Below are 22,502 nucleotides of genomic sequence, written 5' to 3'. Positions count from 1 at the left end.
CATCTCAAAATCAAGAGACCAGTTTTATTTAATTTAAATACCTTATTTATTTAAAAAATTTCAAACGCTTCATAGTTTCTTTCTAAAGTTGTTACCGCAAAAAATTACCATCGTTTAGTTCCTAAATTACATTAGAAAATCAATAGATGGGTTGTCCAATTAAAATTAGTGACAAAAGAAAATGGAAGCACAATAAAAGTTGACTCATGAAGCAATCAGTAAGTACCTTTTTATATATATTTTTTTATTTCAAGTTGTATTCTATAGGAAGAAGGTAATCATCTAATAGCTTAGATGATCTTCTCAATGATTTTTACCAGTGAAGAGTAACATAACCAAGAAGGAACCCAAACACACAAAGATTCAAAAGTCCTACTATACAATACAGGATAAGCAAAGCTTTATCCAAATATAACGGATATAAATATTTGATTCTATTTTGCACTATTATTTTGGCTATTAATTAATTTATTATTTTAAAAATACAGCTTCCAAAATAATTCCAAGTCCGTCAATTATTCTTGCACAATTTTGATTACGATTTGAATTATTTACGTTTTCTTGAATAACTTTTGAGAATTGAACTTGTTATACGAGATTAGGATGAGAATGAAATTTGTTTCGGATACCAGGCTAATATTTGAAATATGTAGAGAAATTTTAAATGGATGTTTGACTTGTAATGTACGTTGCTACTTCTACTGCGTGACTTTGTATCATAATACTACTCTTTCTTTTCTATTTTTCAAACCATAACTGCGAGCACGTGATTTTTGTTTACGCGACAATCACTCCAAAAGAAATAAAAATGGCAAATGGTCTTGCTGTACAAGTTTTGGATTTTACGTGGCATTCTTGTTAGTTATTTGTGATCTTGTTCGTTTTTATTTTTATCAAACAAAAAATACAAAAAATGTGTGTCGTGTATAGTTGGACCATAATCCGGTTATTAAAAGGAAAATCACAAAATATGCATCTTTTGTCCTATTTGTTGCCTTGGCGTTGATTTTACCTACTTTAAATATTTTAATATGTGTGTAATAATTACATTAAGTGTTAATTAATGGTGTTTAATTTTTATTTAATTAGGTTTTGTGTTTAAAAATTAAAAAAAATAAAAATAAAAGAAAGGGTGCAAATGGGTTTAAACTCGGATTGGGCCCATTTTTCTTTTAAAACCTGAGGCCCAAAAGCAGCCAGTCCGAACAGCCCATCTCCAGGCCACCAAAACGACGTAGTTTGACACCAAAACTACGTCGTTTCAATGCCAATCCATCTTGACCATCAAACCAAATTGATCCAACGGCCAATATCACATACACCTACCCGTTTGTTTGGACCCGACCCATTCCACCCGGACCGACCCAACCCCCTTTAAGTTGAAACGACACCGTTCTTCACCAGCTGAAAGATCCTGGCCCTTCATCTCACTCCATCTGACGGCCAGGATTCGATCACTCATTTACTATATAAGCCCATTCATTTACCCCACGCCCCCTAGCCAGACCCCCCCTGCCCTTTAGATCGTCTCCTTCACAGACCCCAAACCCCACGAAACCCTAGCCGCCCCCTCTCCCCTCACCATTAATCCCGGCGGCATGGACGCCGGTGACCCCCACCTTAACACCCTAGGACCGCCTTACCACCCTGAACATAGATCTGTTGTCCTTTTGTCTCGAATCCCCTCCCACCTTCTCGAATCTTCATTTGAAGATTCGAGTCGGACCTCGACTTACACCAAACCCCACCGGATTCATACCAGGCCCTCCTCTGACCTCCCTCGTGACCAAACCATGCTTGGTTTGGTCCGAATCTAACCAGGGAAACATAAATCCCAAATCTGCTTTTAGGAGCCCTAGGGTTCCTCATGACTGATCTGTGTCCGTTTGAGCCAAGTGATTAGGGTCTAATGGACCTTAATCGAAGTGTTTCTCATTTGAGAACACTTCGATTAAAGTCCGTTCAACCCTAAGAAAGATCAATTCAAATCCGAGCTAGGGTTTGCTGATTTTTCAAGATTTCAGGTATTTTTGTTTTCTTTTATTAGTTCATGAATTTTGTTGTAGTTAAATATTTGTTTATTGCCCCAAAATGTTTAGTTGATTTTATTTTTTTGAATTGTTTGTCGACTGTGTCCTGTCCACCTTGTCCGGACCTCTGTATTTGGTCAAGTCCTTCTTCATTCACTGATAATGTGTGTGTGTGTAAACTGTATAATCGACTGAATTTGAAATTGGTCGATTAATTAGTTCCCAAGGTCATCTTTGTTTTGACAATGCAATCTGAACCCCTTGTTCAATACTGTTTGATTCCAATCCTTGGCTGTTGATTGTATATGTTATGATTAGTATAGTCGATTCGATACGTGTCGTCGAATAGTTTCAGCTGTTTGAATGATAACATATTGATTTGTTTCCTGCTGAACCTTGTTTGAATCAAATTGAGAATCGAGTATAGCTACTTATAGTTGTTGTATTTGAATCAGAAGTTTAAGGTTTGGTTTGGTTAGCTGCAGTCTGAATTGGTGGCATGTGCATTTGTGCACAACATGTGCATAAAGGCCCTTTTTGAGATAAAAAATAACTTGACAGTATGTGCTGTCAGAACACACCCCTGCTGCCCATACCCTGATTTAGTTTAGAAATAATAAACCCCACTTAAAAGATAGATCTGGCAGGGGAATATCATGGGAAGGGTTTTACTTTAAATAGTTGAATGGAAACTGGAAAGGGAGGAGGCCACATGGGAGGGGACCTGAATGTGTTTAACAGACTGTAAAGGGTTGAATGCTAGGCTATAAAATAGGAGAACTTCCATTGGAAGAGAAGGAGTTTTCGGAAAACAAAGATAGGGACTGGATTTTTTGAAAACAAAGATAGAGATAGGATTTTAAAAGAAAAACACAGATAGAGAGAGAGCAAGAAATAGAAAACATACAGAAAAATCAGAAACTGTTTCTTCCTATTGTTATTTGGATTTCATTTGTTTTCAACCTGCCTAATTAATACTGATTCTTCCAAGTCTTTAACTGAGGTTACTGGTCGTGTGTTGCATTAGTATTCTTGGATTTTGGTCTGTCTGGAGTTCTGTTTCTACTACACTGTTTGCTGCTATCGTTTAGCTACTTTTTCCATCGGCTATAGTTGCATCTTGCACTGGGATTTGTTCTGCTGTTACCAGTTGTTACTGCTGCTGTTTCTGTTGCCATTGTTACTCTACTGACTTCTCTTCTTCTTCAATTGTAAGCACTTCCAGGTACACACTTCTGAAACCATGTGTTGTTGAAAGCTTGAAGTTTGAAGTAGAAATAAAGAAATGAATGTTGTTTACTTCACAGTACTTGTGTTCAAAATATAACAATAGGTTGAATGGTAGTTAGCCTGTATTTGTTTAAGTTCATTCCAACTGCAATTGCTCTGTATGAATTAACACACATCCTAATTGAGATGGACTACTAGATAGTATTGTTGTTAGATCAGATGTATTTCCATGTGTACAACCATTGGGTTTGATTTAGTGATGACAGTATAACATAGAATCATGGCAAGCATCTGTATGTACTCTTGTCTAGACCTCTGAACTGTCAAATCTATTATATCCGGTCCCATTTGATTTCAAGATAAATGTATCCCAAACAAATTCTCATGTGGTGTTACATTAACAGGTTAGCCATGTACGCCGACTCTCTTGTTAGATTCCTTGTTTCGATATAGGTTCGATATAGGTTTCAATATAGATTCATTGTTTCGAAATAATGCAACAATTTTGAGGAAAACTAATTTAATAGGCATGAGTTTGGGTAAGATGTTTTTGCGCTTAGATCAAATAAATTCCCAAAAGAGCATTAATAATTAAGGTTAATCCTAGCACTAATAGTTGCGGACGATTATTCGTTTGTTCACATAATCATGGGGAGTTAATTTAGCTATAAGATGATTAATCATGTTTGGATATATTATTTCATCGTCCTCGATTGGTTCATAATTTCTAGTAATGTTCCTTTCAATAAATGCGCGTCTCAATCTAGCCTTTAATATGGTACGCCTCTTTTAAGCTTGTAACGATTTAGGTTTTTTTTTTCTTATTTATTTTAGAAAACAAATATAGAAATGTAGTCGTGCTAAGGTTGCCTTTTTAAAAATAATGAGACGAGACTCGCCGAATAAAAATGCAAACGGCGGGGCCCTCAATAATTGATCATAATAAATACTTAGAATTTGGGATGGACTGTTTAGTGAATTTCACTGCCTTCCCCAAAGATAATAACGCGTTAGACTCTTTAGACGCGACTTAATTAGATTACATTCTTAAATTCGGGTGCACATTTATGTGACCCAAATTCAAATCTCAACGGAGTCGAAATGTGTTAACAACTACGAGTGCATTGATTGTGACGTGGTTCGAGATGCATTTTCACGACGTTGCAATTCTATAAAAATAAATGATAATAATAAAAGCGGTTTTAAATTCAATAAAAGCACATAAGTCACAACATGTATTTAAATCAGATATTTAGTCATTATAACAATTTAAGCGACCGTGCTAGAACCACGGGATTCGAGGGTGCCTAACACCTTCCCTCGGGTCAACAGAATTCCTTACTTAGAATTTCTGGTTCGCAGACTTCATTTGGAAAAGTCGAAAATTTCCTCGATTTGGGATTCAAGATAAACCGGTGACTTGGGACGCCAAAAACCAAACCTTTCCCAAGTGGCGACTCTGAATTAAATAAATAATCCCATTTCGAATATTGTCACTTAAATTGGAAAAACTCCCTCGCGCATCTTACCCTTCGGGGCGGGCGCGCAAAAAGGAGGTGTGACAATAACTATTTCAACAATTCCTTCTACCTTTATGTATAGATCGACGCATTGAATTGTATATTTTGATCCATATAGTCATTTTTTCCCTTTAATTGAGCTTTAGCAAAATTATGTATCGATTAATAAAGGCAAATCTCTTCTAATATGAAAAGAATTATTTACTGTCATTTTTCTGTTCACCATCTCAAGTCTAATACATTATCAGATGTAATCTTGAATAAGTTGAACTCCTTACTACACCTCCAACAATGCATCTATTAGTTTACTTATTCAAACTGAGAGAACCTTAGGGCAACAAAATGGCATGTTGTATTTACTGCAGAAGGTTATATTGCCATTGGCAAAACAAGCTTAGTCGAACTCAGCTTGTGGTAAGTTTGCTTGTATTCTACGATTTTATTATACTGGTTGATTTTTGCTCTTTGTTGGTTACCGATTTAATGAATATGCATTAAATATGATGATAAGTTCTGAAAACTTATAGAGCTCTTGATTCTTGCCTAAGTTTAGAATGCATAACATGTGCAAGTTAGTCACTTAATTGTAATTGATTAAGATAGAACATTATTATCGAAGATGATAAAACCATCAATTCATCAAAATAGCTAAACTCTATTTTTAGCTGTCAAATTTGATGAGTTCGTACGGTCATGAGAAATGCTATATTTCTGAAACTTTATATAAACTCATCAACTTTTGGCTTTGAAGAGTTGTCATTGTAATCTATCTATATAAAGCTGGTTCTAAAATCTGCGATGCATGCGACACCTCTCTCTAGCTCATCATTAGTCCTCTTAATCACACATTTTCTTCGAAAATTATGTATTTACAACTTTATATTTCAAAGTTATGCTTAGTTTTTTGCATGGGAAAGTTAACTTTATCTTGACATAACACGAGTGGATTTGTTATAAAAAAAATATAAAATATATGTGCAACGCACGTATATATAGGAAAGGTTGACGACTGGCGGCAATAATGGTGACATATAGCTCTCACTATTTTGTATCCATGCAAGGTTGATGACTCCGTAATGGTCGAGCAATGTCAAGGGTGTTTCTTTCAAGATGAATTTTCGCATGCATTTAGCCACGCTATAAGTAGAGATGATCAGTCCTTTGGGATTTCATGCAAAAGAAGCATTTCCAATTCAGTATCGCCACAATGGCTTCTCAAAAATGTATTCCCTTAATTTTATGGCTCTTCATAAGTTTAAGCCTTGGCTCTGCTCATAGAGTCCTCCTGGAACCCACAAAAGACGAGAAACCAGAAAACTCCCAAAACCCCAATGGAGTGACAAAACCATCAAGCGGTGGTGGAGGCTTTGGTTGGGGTTGGGGAAGCGATGGCAATAACAACGGAGGAGGTGGAGGTGGCGGAAGCTATGGTAGCTCTTGTGGAAGTGGAAATTGTAACCAACCAGGAATTCCAGGGCGGATTCCAACCCCTGGAATTGGTGTTCCTGGTGGAGTATGCAATTGCCCAACTCAACCAATCCAATATCCTTGCCCATATGGATGTCAGCCGCCCGTTTTTGGCTGTATTATTGGGAATGCAAAGCAGACTGACAAGGAAAAGCAAGCTGGTGGTGATCATGAAAATGGAAACAGGGAGAAAGCAGTGTTGCCCAATTTTGAGAAACATGACTAATTTGGAGCAGTTAAGCTGACACCTGCATAGGCCATTGCTTTAGTCTTTACTAGTAATGGCACCTTAGTTAATAAAGCATGTCTCTAAGCATCCTTAAAAATAGTATGTACTGGCTCTCCTACTTTGAATGTTATTACAATTGGAAATCATACAGGATTGACAAATACATCCATTGTGAAATACAAGCTTGCAAGTCCAATTGAACCATAGTATCTCCAGTTTGTCTCCTGTTTAACTTCTATTCTATATAGTGACAGTGTAAAAAGAGTTTTACACTATCAGATCGTCGAAGTAGTATGTAATCATCCAAAAAATGAAATTAGTAACCATAAAAACAAGGCAAATTACCTTTTGCGGTTAAGATACACTGATAATGTAAAAATTCTTTAAACTGTCATTGTATATAAGTTGAACTGTTAACTATTTAAGAGAAAAAATAAGCAATACAAGCTTTAATGTGCTCCATCTTACTTAGCCATCTCATACGTCTAACTGGTTATACAAGGGAAACTACATAGAGAAACAGCGGTATATAAAGCGTTTGAGAACAAATATTTTTGTAACTATAATAACTATCCTTTACTACCTGCAGATTTTCTTTGATACACATTCACATGTAAACATTTTCCAAGTATATTGTTATATGCCAAGTTAAACAACCTGCAAATGTAATAACGCCAACTCCATTTTCCGTTGTTCTCCAACTTTACTGTGGCGGTTAATCTTTACCCAAATCTCCTCTAGCAGGCATTGAAGATGATCTTGCTAATACTTCAGGTGGAAAACTTGGGGAAGCTGTGGAAGAAATAGAGGCACAGGGCCGAAGGAGAGGAGTACCAACACGACTTGAAGTTTCGTTAATTGTTACTGAATGGTGATCCTCCGTGACAATTGCAGGTGGCTGTAGCTCAATTTCAGTCCCTGCACCATGCACTGTTCGAGGGCTATCAACCAACTGGTCATCGTATTCCTCAAGTGAAATCACTGTGCTTGTATCAGTGCGCACAGTTGAATCATCTGGGAACATGCGCATCCTCCTTTTCCTTCTTGCTGCCTTTCCCCATCCATGGATCGTTTCTCTTATTCGCTGTGGAATCAATGCAGCCTTATAGTTTGTACCCATCTGCAAAGGAGACAGTATAACATGCTCAAAGCTTTGTTCTTGGATAGTGAAAATATGAACAACTACAAGCTCATTTTATTAGTCGATGAAAATTATTTTGAAATTCAATGAGGATGTGCAACATGCAGAGTTATTAGCTATGTTGCGGGGACTCTCCAAATGATGTCGCAACCGTGTCGGATCCTCCAAAATAAATTGCATTTGGAGGATCCGACACGCACCCCACAATATTTTGGGAGAGTCCGAGCAACATAGGTTAACATAGGTTATTAGCAAGGTGAATTGCATTGACAGACATTAGAACATATGCTTGACCAGAAATTAACAATGCAGACAAGTATTATAAAATAGAATTTACTTTTCAAGCTAGACCTTCCATTGGTAGAAGACTAACATGATGAACTACATGTAGACATCACAAAATTTAGTGAAGATAGAAAATAATTTATTTATTTATAAATAAAAGAAGAATTAATAAAGAGTTTACTTCACAGGTCACAGCATAAGAGCAGTACATCTAAAATCTGGAATGTCTGATGCATACATGACCTAGAGACTTGTTCAGAATACAAGGTCACTAGAAACACAAGAATTAAACTCTCATCATCCTTGTGTTATGCAACTTTTTTACTTTTGACTTCAGCACCATCCATCTTCCTAAACTAGATCACAAGTTATGGACTTGTTTCTTTCTTCAGCCATGAATTACCCACATAAAGATACAGGAAAAAATGAACTTCAGGCGCAGCTTTAATAACTCAGACTGTTGGCAGTCACAATCATTATTTTGGTTTATCTTCAAGTCCTTTTGGAAGCAAAAACAGCTAAGGATCACACTTAAATCATGGATGTAATTAGGAAAGTGAACCAGGTCGCGCAGTAGTTTATAAAGTTTAATGTTTACAATTGTTCACTTTTACCACCTTTTAGGATGATCAAGAAGATTTTATGAGGATGATTACCTTGATCTCTGGAATCTGTTGCCCCTTTGAAGTACCACATTTTGGACAGAAGATAACCTTTCATGATTTAACATATACCTAAAGAGAATAGAAAAAAGTAAAGCCCCTTCCCTTTCCCCTGTACCATCACCTCCCTTTTCCTCACCTACTCCAGTCTCTGCTGTCTACCAATCTGTAGTGTGCATTTGCCATGTGGAAGAAGAAAAAAGAACTAGAATCGAAAATTAAATTTGAGAAAAAAGGAAGATAGGAAGAAAGACGAGGGAAGAAAAAGTCTAATCCAGAGCAGTTTTGTCTTCTAATCAAGTTTAATTATTTTGGAAGGAATTTAACCATGTAGTCCCTAACCCTTTGTAGAAGGCCAGAGAGGTAATGTCATACAAAGTGGAAAGTTAGAAAGAAAATCATAGTACTTAATTCTGACTTCTTAGTTTAGCTACATCCGTCGTTAGATATACCTGTGTAACCAGAGCATAGAGTGGCAAGGTGCTATAACTGCAAAGGAATTGTCCAGCAAACCTGGGTGACAACAGCACAAGCTCAAACAATTGTGCTAAACAGATATACATTGGTAACAATGTAAAACCTTAAATAAGAGATAAAAATACAGTTTGTAATTACACATACCCCATAATTAGTCGTAGATACACAAGTGTGTGATTCTTTATGAAGCATGAGTTATACCCAAATTGCCACTGGAATAAAAATGTAACATTGTCGAAACTCAGACATTCAGAATATTAGTGTCTACTACACAGAAACAACATATGCATGTGGTAGAACATATTATTCAAGCACACAGGATAGAGAATGTTTTTCGAAAATCAGCTTATAGGATCCCAAAACACTGGGGGGCACTGAAAGAGAAATTATCAACGACAGAAAACACAAGGTGTCTATTGGTTCCTGGTGAAATTTGGAAATACTACATTACTAACTTGAAGCAAGGATAATTACAATTTTTCAGAAGAAAATTCAGACAAGATTTTGATAATCTAAGGGTTATATATGCAGAAGAAAAAGAAAATTTTTGACTTAAAAAAAAGAAAAAAAGAGAGGAGAAATTGAGTTTTCTTTGTTGAGCAAATGACAACAAAAATGGAAAAAGAACTGGTGTTCGCCCCAGTGTTCCAGGATGTACGCACACATCTATTAGTAAAACTATAGGAGATTGTATTAGCGAGATCCACAGGTGAAGGGAAAAAAGCCCTCAATGTTAAGAAATTATTTCAGGGAGAAAACATTGTTTCATCCAACTCTAAGAAAGAATTTGAGTTAAAAAGCAACAAGTATTAGTATTTGCAGAAAATTTGACAACGTCAAATGATAAAAAATCGAGAATATCAATACAGTTAAAAGTAAAATGCTTTGACCAGGTATTAAACGTAAAGTTCAAAGTTATAGAAAACATTAAGCTACAAGAAAGGGAACAGTGAATACCCAGAACCAAAAAAATGAAGCTAGCTCAAATGCATTCTGCAAAAATAAGCATGCAAAAACAAGTTAGAATATATAGTCATTAAACTATGTTAGTAGATAGTCAAAACAATTAACAATTGAAGTATGAAAATAAAACAAACCTGAAAAAGGACAAAATGAATCAAGGACAAAAGTAATTCTGGTTTCTTGAACCAGAAAAGTTCATCTCGTGGTTTTAACTTTGCCCTTGAGAATGAGCCAGTAAATCCGGCACTCTCCAATGCCAAGGTTGCGATTACATGCTGCAGTTTTGTACCCACGAGTAGGACAAGCTGCACAGAAGCACAAGTGAACGACTATCTCTATCATATTACCACGTCCATAAGTTAATATACAAATAATTCAGAAAATAAGGGAAGAGATAAGTGTCTTACTACCCAAGGAGGAGAATTTAATGTTTGGGCTACAGTACTGCAAATTATTTTCACCCCTAGCTAAAGCAAGCATATGTTCTATCACATATATGTATTTTAACTCAATTACAGTCCTCTTTCTTTTTCTTTGATAACCAACACCGGGCCATCTGGGGGCACCTCGACTAGTTCCACGGGATCTTGTGACCTCCCACAAGCAACAGATACCAGGTAACTCTGTCCACCAAGACTGTCTATGGGAAAAAAATCACTTAGTGTTTGACCCTAAGATCTCATGGTTCTCACCCACTTCATTGACCACTCGGCCACACCCTTGGGTGCACTTATAGTCCTCTTTTATCCCAGTTTATTTTCTTTTTTCTTTCAATATCTCTCATTGTGGAAAATAAAACATTATGTGGCTGAAGGGCTTAATCCAAGTGTATCTCCTAAAAAAAGAAATTGTGCAACTGATATGCTTGTAACCCACTACAAGTCCTAAATTAAGAAAGACTACTCGTTCAGGGTCACATCAAGTCCTCCACTACTCCAGAAGGAATAAGAGAAAAAGGAAATTGGCATTGTTTTACTTTTAAGTACACAAACATATTCATGCATTTATGAAGACTCCCAAAATAGAATTGCAGTGGAAGCACTTACAATGATAGGAATTAACGCTATCCAGAAATACAGATTTGATCCTGCATGTAGAAGTTCAATCGGTCATTCATTTAAAACAACTGTTGGGAAGCAGAAAATGCAAGCTTATCTAATGACAAAAAACCAAGAAACGGAAGACGCAGTACCTTTCACATTGAACAGCATAAAACCCACCACGAATCCCCACAGAGGGCCACTACAAATATATGACACAACAGTTATGACAGAGTTTCAATCAAGAAACCAACGATGGAAAGAAAGAACTAAGAAAGATGGTTGTATTATATGAGATCCACTTTTTCATCAAATCTTAGAACTAATCAAAATCAACTTCTCTCCACATTTGGGACCACTTCTCTTTAACAACTTTTTAACTCTCTGCCTAGTCAGAAGAGGATGAAAAATGCGAAAGGAGTACTTTATATGCTTACCTTACACCAACTATTCTTTGAAATTCTTCTTCCATTGAGCGAATCATATAGCTGTGAAAATCATAGTTTGATGTAAGGTTGTGATTCTGCCATGAATAAGAGGAGAAAGGTCGTAACTAGTAATCTATAACAGAAATCTCTATCATATCAAGAGATACTCTTGTGATGGAAAAGAAAATCAGTGATACAAACATGAAGATAACTCAGAAAAGATCCCTAAAATAGAGTTCGTAATGAACCGGACTTTTATATAGCATTCTAATCTTTTGGATAAACGAGCGGGTAAGTTTCATGTCTAGCTATGAAAGGAAGTGTTCCATTCTTGATAGTGTGCATCAATTGTATTATTATTACCATAATATATATATATATAAAATTTATGTTCACTACTAATATTTTATTTTGGCATGATGACGATAAGAGTTGAGCTTAACAAAAGAAATGAGGATTCATATAGCTGACCCCAACTTTATTTGGGACTAAGACGTAGTTATTGTTGTTGTTGTTGTTTATCATCTATTTGAAATTTCCTGCTCATTACACAGTGCTATGACTGCTTCTTCTAATCATCAGTCTGAGTCCTTTTTTGGACTGGTAATTTCCTCAAACCTAGACTAAGAAATTCCACATCCTAACTACTTTTTGAATTTTAAGTTGCTCTGCAAGACTGCCTTCAAAAGCATTAGAATGTTATACTTCATCTTTGCAAGTGATTAGTTCTTTTTTTCCCCTTGTTATTCAAGGAAAGTGGTTCTTGCTTGAAAATGTTTCAAGTTCTCTCTCCTCTTCCCTCTTGCATGCAGACAAATGCACGCCTGCAACATCAAAGCTCACTGACTTTTTTCACTGCATGGCTTTACAAGTTGTCTTGGATCCATACCGTGATAAAACCCTTGCGTAGAGTAAGGTAATCGGCACGAACAACTGAACGGCCAAACTGCCGAAAGAAACAGGTCTGCAAAATTTGACAGAAATATACGAGGGTTATATGCCAATACAACAACACCTCAGTAATGGGTTATATGCCAATCTTAAAAGAAAAAGAAAAAGAAAAAGAAAGAGAGTAAGCCAACACAAGTAACTTTAGATACATTGCAACAAATATTGGTGGACATTATTGGATGTATATTGTGTTGCTAGATTGGTATTGTCATCATTGCGCCTCTTGTTAACCATTAATTGCAACTGAAATATTACTGATTGACAGCAGATAGGAAAATGAAGAATGAAATGTCTTAAAAAGCATTTATCATTCAGAAATGTGTTTCAAAAGAAAATTTATTTAAGTAAACATCGTAATGCTTGTCAAGAGAAGTACCCATAGAGAGGGAAATCACAGCCAAAAAAACTTTAATCAAGAAAATAGTAATAAATAGACAATTTGAAGATTGGAAATCACAATTTAAAGGGAAAATGATGATACAAGCACAATTTAAAGGGAAAATGATGATACAAGCCCTTAAGTCCATAGTATCATGCAAGCCCTTATATGTTTTTACATTAATCTAAGAACTCAAACTCCTCTTTCGCACTTAACGAGCTCTTTTGGTTAGATTTGTACATGCCCTCTTTCGGACTTAACTTTCAATTTAATACCTTAACTAGAACCTAATATCCAAAAATAAAATAACATGTAAAAAATTTTTAGTAAAAAAGATAATAACAAAATCCTCGAAACGAAATACTATAATTTTGAAAAGTTTAAGGCTTGTATTTGTACCTATTTAAAAAAAATTTCAATTAACTAAAATCCATTGTTAATTTGTTTCACGAGAGAAATGATATAGATATTGATTAATTAAATCCATCGTTAATCAAATTTGTTCAATTGTGTGAAATGCCTCATCTAGAAAACTTAAGTTGTTGGAGAGGAATACACCTACTTATTTACTTTAGGTCGGGAACATGGCCCCTTTTTCTTTATTTACATTTTAAAGTCTGCAACTTTGCCCCCTTTTTCTTGAGCCAAGCCCAAGCACGTGGGATACTTTGGAAATAAGCGGTGGTTAGATTCAAATCCGGAGAACTACTCTGATACCACATAATTGTGTGAACAACCTCATCCAAAAGCTTAACAATTAAAGAGGAAACGCTTTTTATTTATTTATTTATTTTGGAGAATGAAATTATGTGAGGGCTAGTATGAAATATGTAAGAAGAGAACTAACCACCCAAACAAGGAAATGATTCCTGGCAAGTGGACTTGATGTGTGAACTCTGACAAAAGTCGACTGCCTCCGGAATGTCTTGGCTCTAGAAATTTCTGCAATGGAAAAAAATTCAGTTTATTTTACTAGCTTTTTTCAGTTTTATCAAAGATAAAGAGCGTGATGAATTTCTCCCCATTAAGCTATTCAAAGGGGCACAAATTGAGGTTTTAAGACATATTTCTAGAAGAATAAATCACTGATCTCTTCAATGAATACCAAGCAGGTACTGAAGTATAAATACAGATAAACAGAAGCATAGAAGCAAAGTGAAGGAGAAAAATATGAGATAATAACCAATCCTCTATCCGATCTTACTTGATCTGCAAGTCCAAGCAGTGTCCAATTTAGACGCATACCTTGTCCTGTGAAGAACACTCAAGTATAGAGCATGTTACCACATCTACTATTAATTGGAAGGCACTGATCTTGGACACTAGCAGTAGGTAGATTAACCCAAACCTCAGTATGATTTTCCAACTTTAATAACACAGGTTCTCTGCTTTGGCCTAATCAAATCTGTAATGGCCTTTATCCAGCTTGTTTCAATTCTTATAACGATATGAAGATGTATCTTTAAACTTGGATCTAGTCCTACTGAATACAAGGGTTTATAAAAAAGACGGTGAGAGAATCAGTTCACCCTTCTACAGTTACATGAAACCCTTGATACTCTTCTTTAGTTGATCTTAAATTAGAAAAAGGAGAACTTCACCTAGTCGAGGGAAAGCCATCAGCTTTCTTTAACTTTCGGCTTGTCTCCAAATACTCACTTTAGACATCAGCTTATGCATGTACATTCTCAAGAGTGAGTAGAGTCTCTGAAGATTTAGGTTATCAAAATCCAACTTATACTTACAGTACAAAGTGTCGTACGTTAAACTGCTAATTTGCCTTGCTCCATCTCCATCATAACACATGCATGGTTCTTGACACAGCTGACTTTCTTTCTAGTACAAAGGCCTTATAATTCCTTTTAGATAAATTATACAAAGGCTTTTGCTTTCTAGTTCTGAACACATTTTAAAATTGCATCTCTTGTTAAAATAAGAATTTAAAACCAGCAGATTTTCCTTACCAAAAAAAAAAAAAACAGTAGCTTTTATCCACAATGATTACAAGGAAACCACAAGTGGAAGAAGCTAGAGAACAAGATTACTTTCTGATAAATCACATGCAAGTATAGCTTACCGGTTAGCACATCATGTCTGTCCATTTGAGCTTGATCTTCCCACTTCCTCCAACTGTGGATCTGGCCAAATTTTCATTTATCAGTCAGCTAGCAATGAAGAACATGTGAAGAGGAAACACAGAAGAAAACAAGAAGAGAGCAGTGATAATAATGAGGATAAAGACCAAAAAGAGGTATTTCACAGGACATAAATGGCTACTTCTGCAAGAAAATGGCTAGTAGCTGACACAATTAGGAAGTGATAAAGAAATGAAACTTTGGTTATAGCCAATATGTCATGACATTCACCAATTTCAATATAGACAATCGGTTGTACCTAATGTAAAATGAAAGATGAGCTCGGCTGCAGAGTGAATGAAACTGCTAGAGATGATATGCTTAAATGTCGAAATAATCGCAGCAGATCTTGTTGACAAATGACTGAATGAGGACAATGTTCAAACAGATATTGTTACATATTTGTAGACCAGTGCAACTTTTGAATGGACATATTTCCTCATAACCAATATTAGCAAAAGGACCCAGGCTTAAGACATAGAATAAGTACATTATATCTCAGTATTGATAATGCGCATTTTCTTATTTCAAATTCTCTCCTGCATATTATTACATAGATTCCAACATAACTTAATGTGAGTATTATGCTTTAATACAGCAAATCAAAAGCTGCATTAGTAATGCAGGGATTACTTTTCTTATACGACGAACCAAGCGCTACATTAGTTATGCAGGGATTATTTTTCCTAATCCCTCTAACCAAATAATTTATTATTTTATGCAGAGTATATCTTTCCTAACCGTTTAACCAAGCAATCCCTAAGAATATCAGGAACTCAAGCAGAAATCTTCTGTCCACAAGGTACTAAGTGAAGGGGAAATAAGTGAGGATGTATTGTATTACCATCATATATGACTGTAGATTTTTTTTTATATGACTGTAGACTTCGCAAGCCAGATCAATACATCACAAATTACTTGTACGTCCAATCGAACTAGCTACTCGGAAAAGCATGGACAATTAGATTAACATATACAAAAAAACAACTGGACTTTAAAGATTTCATCAACACAATGTGCATTTGTTTAGCAAGGTTCAAGTAAAATAGATAATACTACCTTAACAATCGCCAGCAGCATTGTCAAGCAGCTGTAAGATATATGAGTAATGGCCATGACGAAGATGAAGCGGTGCAGCTGCTCTAGGCCTTCATATGATACAAATGGTTCATGATTCTGACAAGATGTTAGACTCAGATTATTGACACTACTACTTCAGAAACAATTTTAGAAAGCTTAGAGTTATTTCCTTCTTGTAAGATAATCATATTATGGAAACAGAAATAGAATCGAACAAGATATTGAAATAATGGTCTAATATGCCACATGGAAAATCAAATTTACCTCTCCGCAGGTGTTTTGATTGAAGGTATTTAATACTCTCCTCTGAAGAGTAAAAGCCATCAAAAGTTTACGCTCCTTCAAATCTTTGTTCTCCATTTCTTCATCAACTTCAGACTTTGTACATGGAGCAAATACATTATTGTAAAACTTTGATGGTATGCAAGTACTAGATATGATGCTGGACGTTGCCGTGAGTAGGAGAGAAATGAATCCAAGAAGCATCAACTCTGTATACCAAACATTGAAAACGGTTATGACAGGAAAAGCAATGCTTTGGGGGCTGGAATGAGAGGACTCCAAATTTCAAAGTCTTTTCCAACTTTTTTCAACATAGAGTACCTTCTTTCATTTTCTCCACAGCTGCAAACAATGGCTTTCTATTGGTTTTCTTCAACCACTGACATGAGAAAGTAATAAAAACTAAGTAGTTAGTTTTTATTGACATAATCATCGGTGCTACAAGAAACATAATCAACCAAATACAACAAAATTGTTTCAACAAATATCATGATCTTGAAAAGAAGGAAGTTTTCAAGAGCCGAGGGCCTATTAGAAACAGCCTCTCTATCCTCACAAGGTAGGGTTAAGGTCTGCATACACACTGCCCTCCCCAGACCCACGGTGTGGGATAGTATTGGGTATGTTGTTGTTGTTGTTGAAAAGAAAGAAGTTGCGCATTTGTTCCCTATATTTCTCTTTCCACTTGGAATTTAAAATGGAGCTTGTTAAATATGAGCAACTATCCAAGACCAGAAAATCTAGGATAAGTTCCTCAATCTATAATCAATTTTTAAGCAGCTTGAGTAATCAAAAGCAAATTTGTATATGACCAAGAACTACTGATGAATATTTAGACCCTTCCTACTGGTCACAGAGAGAGAGTATCTTATTCTTATAACATCAACCCCCCCTCAATATGTCTGAGAATAGCACTAACCCAAAAATCAAACAAAAGATAGTCCTAGAGCAATGTTCCAACAAAACTACAAAGTGAAAAAGGGTAGAAATCAAAGGAGAATTGTGCTTACAGTAGATAAGCGGTGAATGGATCGCTCGACAAGGAGTGAAACAGCAACAAATATAGTCAATACAGAAGCAACAGACCATGTTGGTGTCAAGGCCAATGACCGAAGTTCTTTGTTATCTTCTTCCATTCCCAGTGATAAAATTTCAAATTGGCCTTTCCCACAATTCAAATTACTTAAAAATTACAACTTTCTTGCAATCCACATGACATAAAAATCAAAACTTTCTTGCATGGTCCTCTACTTAAATCTTTTTACATTAAGTACTAAGTAGAGGAGAAATTCTGAACTTAAAGATGTGTTCTATTGACTTTGATTTGGAGTTGCAAAAACTGCTATAAAGTCCAGCAAGAAAAAGAGTGTTGTTGATTTGTGCCAGTAACCTAACAGATGTGCCAATGCAACACTATAATAGATTTGATTTGATTTGATGTCCAGAGCTAAGACCCACTTAATAATAATGAGGTAATAAAATGATTCCTGAAACTAATGAGAACACACACATAAACAGCTACTCTTTCACTGAAAGCAGAAAGGTCCAATCTTTATGGCTTTTCTGAACTTAAAATAGCAAATGTTGACTGAGGGATGCCTTTTAGGAAATGTTAAAGAAATAAAAATGGCCAAGTTTACTACAAAAGGGAACCAACAAAGACAAAAATGAAACTGGGGAAGTGGATTCCAAATAAAAAAGAGTTTAAAGTTTTATGTATTGACTGTATTTACGCAATCACATTATAGGTAAAACTTTCTCATAAATATTGTAGTGATAATTTGATAAAACAGTAATTATTCTATTATTACAAAGTAAAATACATTGATAGTGCAAATAATAAGTACCCACTCTCTCTTCACTTTTACTTGTATACTTCGGACTTTGCATACTCCTTAAGAAATAATAAATAAGGTGCCTAATTTATCATGATACCTATATTAATTGATGTATATTTTTAATGAATTTGAGAAAATGATTTGAAATGAATAATTAATACTGTGGGTATAACAGGAAAAAAGAAATTGTCTTCTCTTGATATGCTAAAAGTGATAAGTAAACGTGAAAATTTATTTTTAAAATACTGGACAAGTAAAAGTGAACGGATGTAGTATTATTGTATTGTTATCCCAAAATAATGTTTGATTGATTGTTTCATTAAAATTGGTTGTATTGTATTGTTAAATTCATTGTTTCGGAACAATGAAAAGTCCCATTTTTGAAACAACCGATTTGGTATGGTGGAATTATTTTCTATTTTTCATTTCAATTATGGCTGATAGTTTATACTATAATTTAAGTCAAATAAAAAAGGGAAAGGTTAGAAAAGAAATGAGCTGGAGGACAGGAGGAGTGAGCATAAAAAGGGGGTTCCGTGTAGTTTCTGGGGCTCCAACTTCATTGCTACTTCGCACGTTCCACTGACACATGTACACAAAATTTTTCTACTCCCAAATCCTCAAAAGTGAATCAAGCCGCTAATTAAGGCGGTTAGAATATTTTCCTAACAACCATCCGGTGAAATATCCTAAATTCAAACTCTATGAACAAAGTTATTTTTGCTAGGAAATATTTTACCCCTAAACTGAGATTTTCGGTATGAATTTGAATTAATCGGCCTCAAAAGCAAGTATTGAACACCTAACAAAAAACAAAAAAAAATATTTTTCAACCGTAACTTTTTGAGCATTTCTTCCATTGTTTATTTTCGAACTTAATAGACCTGGGTATAAACTACGCACACCAATAATTTAAGATATGCTTGTAGAAATTATTAGAAGAATCCAAAATTAAACGAGTCACGACTTTGGTTAAAACTTAAAAGTAAGAATGCCCTTAAGAATAAGAAATGTCATTTATCTTTTTTATCTTTTGAAAATAGATTTCACATTAGATAAAATAGTCATTTATTTTAATTTTCTAATATCTAGGAATGATCATTAAATAAATTATTTAATATTTAAAAATAGTCATCTAATATTTTTTTTAATATTTAGTATTTTGATTTTACAAAGTGGAAGCGAAGAAGGTGGCTTACCTGTAGTTAGTGGGGAGCACTGGAGAGGAGGAGAAGAGAGCGAACATTGCGAGATATAAGGTAGCTAGGAAGGAGGCAAAGATGGCAGTGACGGAGGCAAAGACGACAGCTTTTGCTCGTTTGTATGAGGAAATAGGGAACAAAGGCGGGGAGAAGAAGTTACTCCGACTCGCTAAGGTGAGAGAGAGGACGGCTCGGGATTTGGACCAAGTGAGGTGCATAAAAGATGAGGACGACAAAGTTTTGTTGGGGGATGACCAGATTAAGAGGAGATGACAGACCTACTTTCATAAACTTCTAAATGAGGAAGGGGATCAGGATATTGTACTAGGTGAATTGAGGAACGCCGACAACCCCCATGAACTAAGTGATTGTCGGGACATTGAGGTCGATGAGGTCATGGAGGCAATGCGTAAGATGAGAAGGGGCAGAGCTACCGGACCAGATGAAATTCCGGTTGAGCTTTGGAGGTGTGTGGGTAGAGCAGGCTTGGAATGACTTACTAAGTTGCTTAATGTTATATCCAAGACTAATAGGATGCCCGAAGAGTGGAGGTGGAGTACAATGGTCCCGTTGTATAAGAACAAAGGCGATATCCAGATCTGTAACAACTATAGGGGTATTAAATTACTAAGTCATACCATGAAAGTTTGGGAGAGAGTGGTAGAAATGAGAGTGCGAAGGACGGTGTCTATTTCAGACAACCAGTTCGGGTTCATGCCGGGGCGATCTACCACAGAAGCTATCCACCTTATTAGGAGGATGGTGGAACAATACAGGGATAAGAAGAAGGATCTCCACATGGTGTTTATCGATCTAGAGAAAGCGTACGACAGGGTTCCTAGGGAGGTCTTATGGAGATGCTTAGAGGCTAAAGGGGTCCCGGTTGCCTACATTAGGGCGATTAAGGACATGTATGATGGAGCTAAGACTCGGGTTAGGACAGCAGGAGGCGATTCCGATTATTTTCCGGTTATTACGGGGTTGCACCAAGGGTCTGCGTTCAGCCCTTTCCTATTTGCCCTGGTGATGGATGCTATAACGCATCATATTCAAGGGGAGGTGCCATGGTGCATGCTATTTGCTGATGACATAGTCCTAATCGACGAGACACGACGCGGTGTCAGCGAGAGGTTAGAGGTTTGGAGACATACCCTTGAGTCCAAAGGTTTCAGGTTGAGCAGGACGAAGACGGAATACCTTGAGTGCAAATTTGGGGCAGAGCCGACGGAAGCGGGAGTGGAAGTGAGGCTTGATTCTCAAGTCATCCCTAAGAGGGGTAGTTTCAAGTACCTGGGGTCGTTTATTCAGGGGTCCGGGGAGATCGACGAGGATGTCACACACCGTATAGGGGTGGGGTGGATGAAATGGAGGTTAGCGTCGGGAGTCCTGTGTGACAAGAAAGTGCCACTGTTACTGAAAGGTAAATTTTATAGGGCAGTGGTTAGGCCTGCTATGTTGTATGAGACCGAGTGTTGGCCGGTGAAGATCTCACACATCCAGAGGATGAAAGTTGCAGAGATGAGGATGTTGAGGTGGATGTGCGGGCATACAAGGAAGGATAAGATTAGAAATGAAGATATTCGAGAGAAGGTGGGTGTGGTCCCCATGAAGGACAAGACGCGAGAAGCAAGACTCAGATGGTTTGGGCACATTCAGAGGAGGAACACTGATGCACCGGTGAGAAGGTGTGAACGACTGGCGGTGGTGGGTACGAAGAGAGGTAGAGGGAGACCTAAGAAGTATTGGGGAGAGGTGATCAGGCAGGATATGATGCGACTTAGGGTTACTGAGGACATGACCCTAAACAGGGAATTGTGGAGATCGAGCATTAAGGTTGTAGGTTAGGGAAATTGTGATGTCTTTTTTACAGCGTACTAGAGTGAGACTAGCCAGTTAGGAGTTAGTCTTAAGATGCTATTGATCAACTACTGATGATGGGCTTTATCTGCTGTGTATTAATACCTTACATCTTTCTCGTATTTCCTATATCTCTTATATTGCTGTTACTTTGTTTTTATGGTATTTATGTTATGTTATGTATTTAATGGTATTTTATGTTGTTTTATTATGAGTCTATTGATAGTACTAATATAGTGTCTCTTGTTGCCTCTTTGAGCCGAGGGTCTCCTGGAAACAGCCTCTCTGCCTCTCGGGTAAAGGTAAGGTCTGCGTACATATTACCCTCCCCAGACCCCACTTGTGGAATTACACTGGGTTGTTATTGTTGTTGTTGTTGTTGTTGTTGATTTTAACTAAAAAAAAAATCTCTTGTTTGATCTAGATAAAGGAGTTCTAATATTTGGAAATTCAAAATCATATATTTTCACTTACAAATATGATATTATATATTTTGCATCCAATATTCATAGTACATAATTGAATATGAACCATCTATACGTGCACTTTTACGTATATATTTTGATAGTCAAAGTTTGTTATTAAACTAAAAAAAAAATAAGTAATTACTTATCAATTTTCAATTCAAACTAGGATATGATAGTTAACAAAATTATCAATTTGTTTGATATTGAACATCTTTTATCAGTAAACTTTTATTTAAAAGAGTGAAACATCAAATCAAGTTTTTTATCATTTCAAAAATAAAATTCTTAATGAGTAAATAATTAAATATGCACTAACTTAACTATAGTAGAATTTCGTAGTTGTGGGATATTCCAATGTAACTTTGGAGTTTTAATTTATTTAAAATGTACTCCCTCCGTTCACTTTTACTTTATACGTTTTGACTTTTTACGTCCTTTAAAAAATAATAAATGAAGTGCATAATTTACCATGATATCCATATTAATTGATTCATATTTTATTGGATTTGAAAATATAATTTGAAATAAGTAATAAATATTGTGGGTATAACAATTTTTTTTGTCTTCTCTTGATATGCGTAAAGTGACAAGTAAAATTGAAAATCTATTTTTAGTATACATGCCAAGTAAAAGTGAACGAAGGGAGTACAATTGACAGAATTTTAATTCCATTAGCCGTTTTTGCATCGTAAGCTCAAACTGATGAAATGGGCATTACATGAGACATTAGTGTTAGTGTATAGGAGTAGAATATTATTATTATTATTACAATTTGTTAAATAACATATATATATGTGTGTGTGTGTGTGTGTGTGTGTGTGCGTGTGTGTGTGTGTGTC

General features: G+C 35.9%; 1 protein-coding gene across 1 annotated transcript; it reads right to left on the bottom strand.

Moving 5' to 3' along the window:
• Positions 1 to 6,849: 6,849 nt before the first annotated feature.
• LOC107822027 (MLO-like protein 11) lies at positions 6,850 to 17,870 on the bottom strand. Its single transcript, XM_016648516.2, has 15 exons — positions 17,310 to 17,870; positions 16,621 to 16,678; positions 16,282 to 16,508; positions 15,997 to 16,113; positions 14,880 to 14,940; positions 13,650 to 13,744; positions 12,362 to 12,436; positions 11,482 to 11,567; positions 11,197 to 11,246; positions 11,051 to 11,091; positions 10,139 to 10,309; positions 9,999 to 10,034; positions 9,186 to 9,253; positions 9,017 to 9,077; positions 6,850 to 7,596 (listed from the first exon to the last, which is right to left on the bottom strand). The coding sequence occupies exons 1-15, from the start codon at positions 17,433 to 17,435 to the stop codon at positions 7,192 to 7,194; spliced, it is 1,677 nt and encodes a 558-aa protein (XP_016504002.2). The 5' UTR covers positions 17,436 to 17,870; the 3' UTR covers positions 6,850 to 7,191.
• Positions 17,871 to 22,502: the final 4,632 nt, after the last annotated feature.

This window comes from Nicotiana tabacum, chromosome 10 (assembly GCF_000715075.1).
Source record: "Nicotiana tabacum cultivar K326 chromosome 10, ASM71507v2, whole genome shotgun sequence".
In the NCBI taxonomy this organism is placed as follows: Eukaryota; Viridiplantae; Streptophyta; class Magnoliopsida; order Solanales; family Solanaceae; genus Nicotiana; species Nicotiana tabacum.
The sequence above is the reverse complement of the archived record's forward strand: the minus strand, read 5'-3'. Positions and strand labels throughout refer to the sequence as shown.